The sequence below is a fragment of the Gastrolobium bilobum genome, unplaced genomic scaffold (genome assembly GCF_033153095.1).
Source record: "Gastrolobium bilobum isolate Gb01-03AN ecotype WA unplaced genomic scaffold, APGP_CSIRO_Gbil_v1 utg8265, whole genome shotgun sequence".
Lineage (NCBI taxonomy): Eukaryota > Viridiplantae > Streptophyta > Magnoliopsida > Fabales > Fabaceae > Gastrolobium > Gastrolobium bilobum.
The window spans coordinates 92,476-94,371 of record NW_026899064.1 but is presented as its reverse complement, the minus strand read 5'-3'; the positions used below and the strand labels follow the sequence as shown (position 1 = coordinate 94,371).

Below are 1,896 nucleotides of genomic sequence, written 5' to 3'. Positions count from 1 at the left end.
AAGACAAAGTGATAAATGGTTCAAAATTTAAGAAAAGGGAGAAATGAGAATGAGAAAAGTTATAGGAATTTTTTTTGAAGTTTTCCTTTTTTTTCAGAAGTATATAGTTTACTGGACAGTTCAGTAATAAATAATTGTAGAAAAAGTAACAATATAAACTCCAAAAATAAATCGTCTTATATTAAAAAAAGATGACATAATTATATAAGAAATTAAATAGTAACAAAAGAAGAGAAATAAAAATTATTATTCACTTTTATAATGAGATAGATTATATTGATAATCTTTTTCTTATAAATTTAAGAAAAATACTAAATCTGACTTATCAGATTTCAATAAAAAATGTATGAATATAACTATAATTTTTTCCCGTGACCATCATCCACCCTTTAAAATGCAAAACTGAAACTGCACCAACCAATATTATAAAAGTCATACAAAATGAAGTAACTAGTCTGCAATTTGTGTCGGAAAAAAAAGAACTTCACATTTCACTAGTCTTATTGATAATTACAAGTTCAAGTCCATCAAAACCCAAATTACACGAAACTATCAAAGAGCAAAGAACACTCATGTATGAAAATCTGGAACAAATCAATCCATGCTAAGAGCTTAGGTAACTTGCAAGCGGGGATCAACGTCAACCCTAGCAACACCTTCACGTTCCTCAGCAACCTTGGGCACTTCAACCTCCCCAATAACCAACCCCTCTACATCTTTCTCCTCTTCTTCTTCTTCTTCTTCATCCACATAGTTAGGGTCCTTCTCATCTATAGCCGCCGGCGCCGCCATCATCTCGTTCTCCGCCATGCCAGCAGGGCCTTCCCACGTGAACTTACCGCCGTGTCCAGACTTGGGCGGTGGCCTGCCGATGCCGATGCCGTCGACAGGGTGGCGCTCCAAACGATGGATACCCTTATTGATGAGCTTCTTCTCAACGTATCTGATGGTATCTATGTTGTGGGTGTTGAGCTCTGTCTTCTCAACCCTCTTTTTACCTTCCTCGTCGTGGCTCACGCCTCTCAACGTCACTGTCTCTTGCTTGTCATCAATGGGCTTCATTGTTCTACTTTAATTATTGCTCCAAATTAACTATAGTGCTATGGCCTTGTCAAGTATCAAGTGCTGCTTTTATAAGAGCTTCAGTGTTTGGAAATTTTAGAAACTAGAAGGTACTGGAAGTGGAGGATGTTCCAGGCTTCGAACTCTCGGATACGCTAGAAGTCTCGGCCACGTGGTGCACCCCGGGGTTGTCACGTGTAAGTAAGCTTGTTAAATAAGATTAATATCTGCACTTTTTATAAAACCGACTCATTTTAGAATCAGGATTTTCTGTATCTTTTTTTCTTAATAATTGCAAGATTTTTCATCCTTCAAACTTTTTATAATATCTAAACTATAATCTTTGTTTTCTGCTGTACGTTTTTTTGGGTGTATATCATAACATCATTAAAAGTATTTTTTTTTTTCTTTCCTGATTGCTTTCCAAAAAAAAAAATTATTATTTTTTAATTTGAGGAACTGAAATTATTAAAACTTGAAATAGTTTTATTTTTTAAAAGAATGAACCGATATTCCAAAATAAATAGTAAGAATTTTTTTTTATCTCAATATAGTGTTTTTTTTTTTTAATGAACACAATGCACAAACACGTTCTAGAGGGAAAAAGTTGTTTCTATAGTTTGTACAGTGAATGGATCCTTCTGTGGGTTACACGAAATCATATCAAAAGAGTATGTTAATTTAATAGGCTAGAATAAACCTGTTTTGTGTGGATCAGTTGGTTTGGTCTGTGTGTCAATCATCAACGACAGTTAGGTCCAATAGCTATACAATAGTGCAAACCTCTTGCTTTCATGGTGATCCAGCGACCAGAGATGCAAAAGTGCAAACCCA

General features: G+C 34.9%; 1 protein-coding gene across 1 annotated transcript; it reads right to left on the bottom strand.

The window, feature by feature from the left end:
* Nucleotides 1-435: 435 nt before the first annotated feature.
* On the bottom strand, nt 436-1,116 carry LOC133286831 (uncharacterized). Its single transcript, XM_061484324.1, has one exon. It carries the CDS (start codon nt 1,060-1,062, stop codon nt 613-615), a length of 450 nt encoding a protein of 149 aa, XP_061340308.1. The 5' UTR covers nt 1,063-1,116; the 3' UTR covers nt 436-612.
* Between the last annotated feature and the right edge of the window lie 780 nt (nt 1,117-1,896).

What these genes read in the sequence shown, in the direction of transcription:
- LOC133286831 (XM_061484324.1), bottom strand. Translation starts at nt 1,062, where the DNA reads ATGAAGCCCATTGATGACAAGCAAGAGACAGTGACGTTGAGAGGCGTG.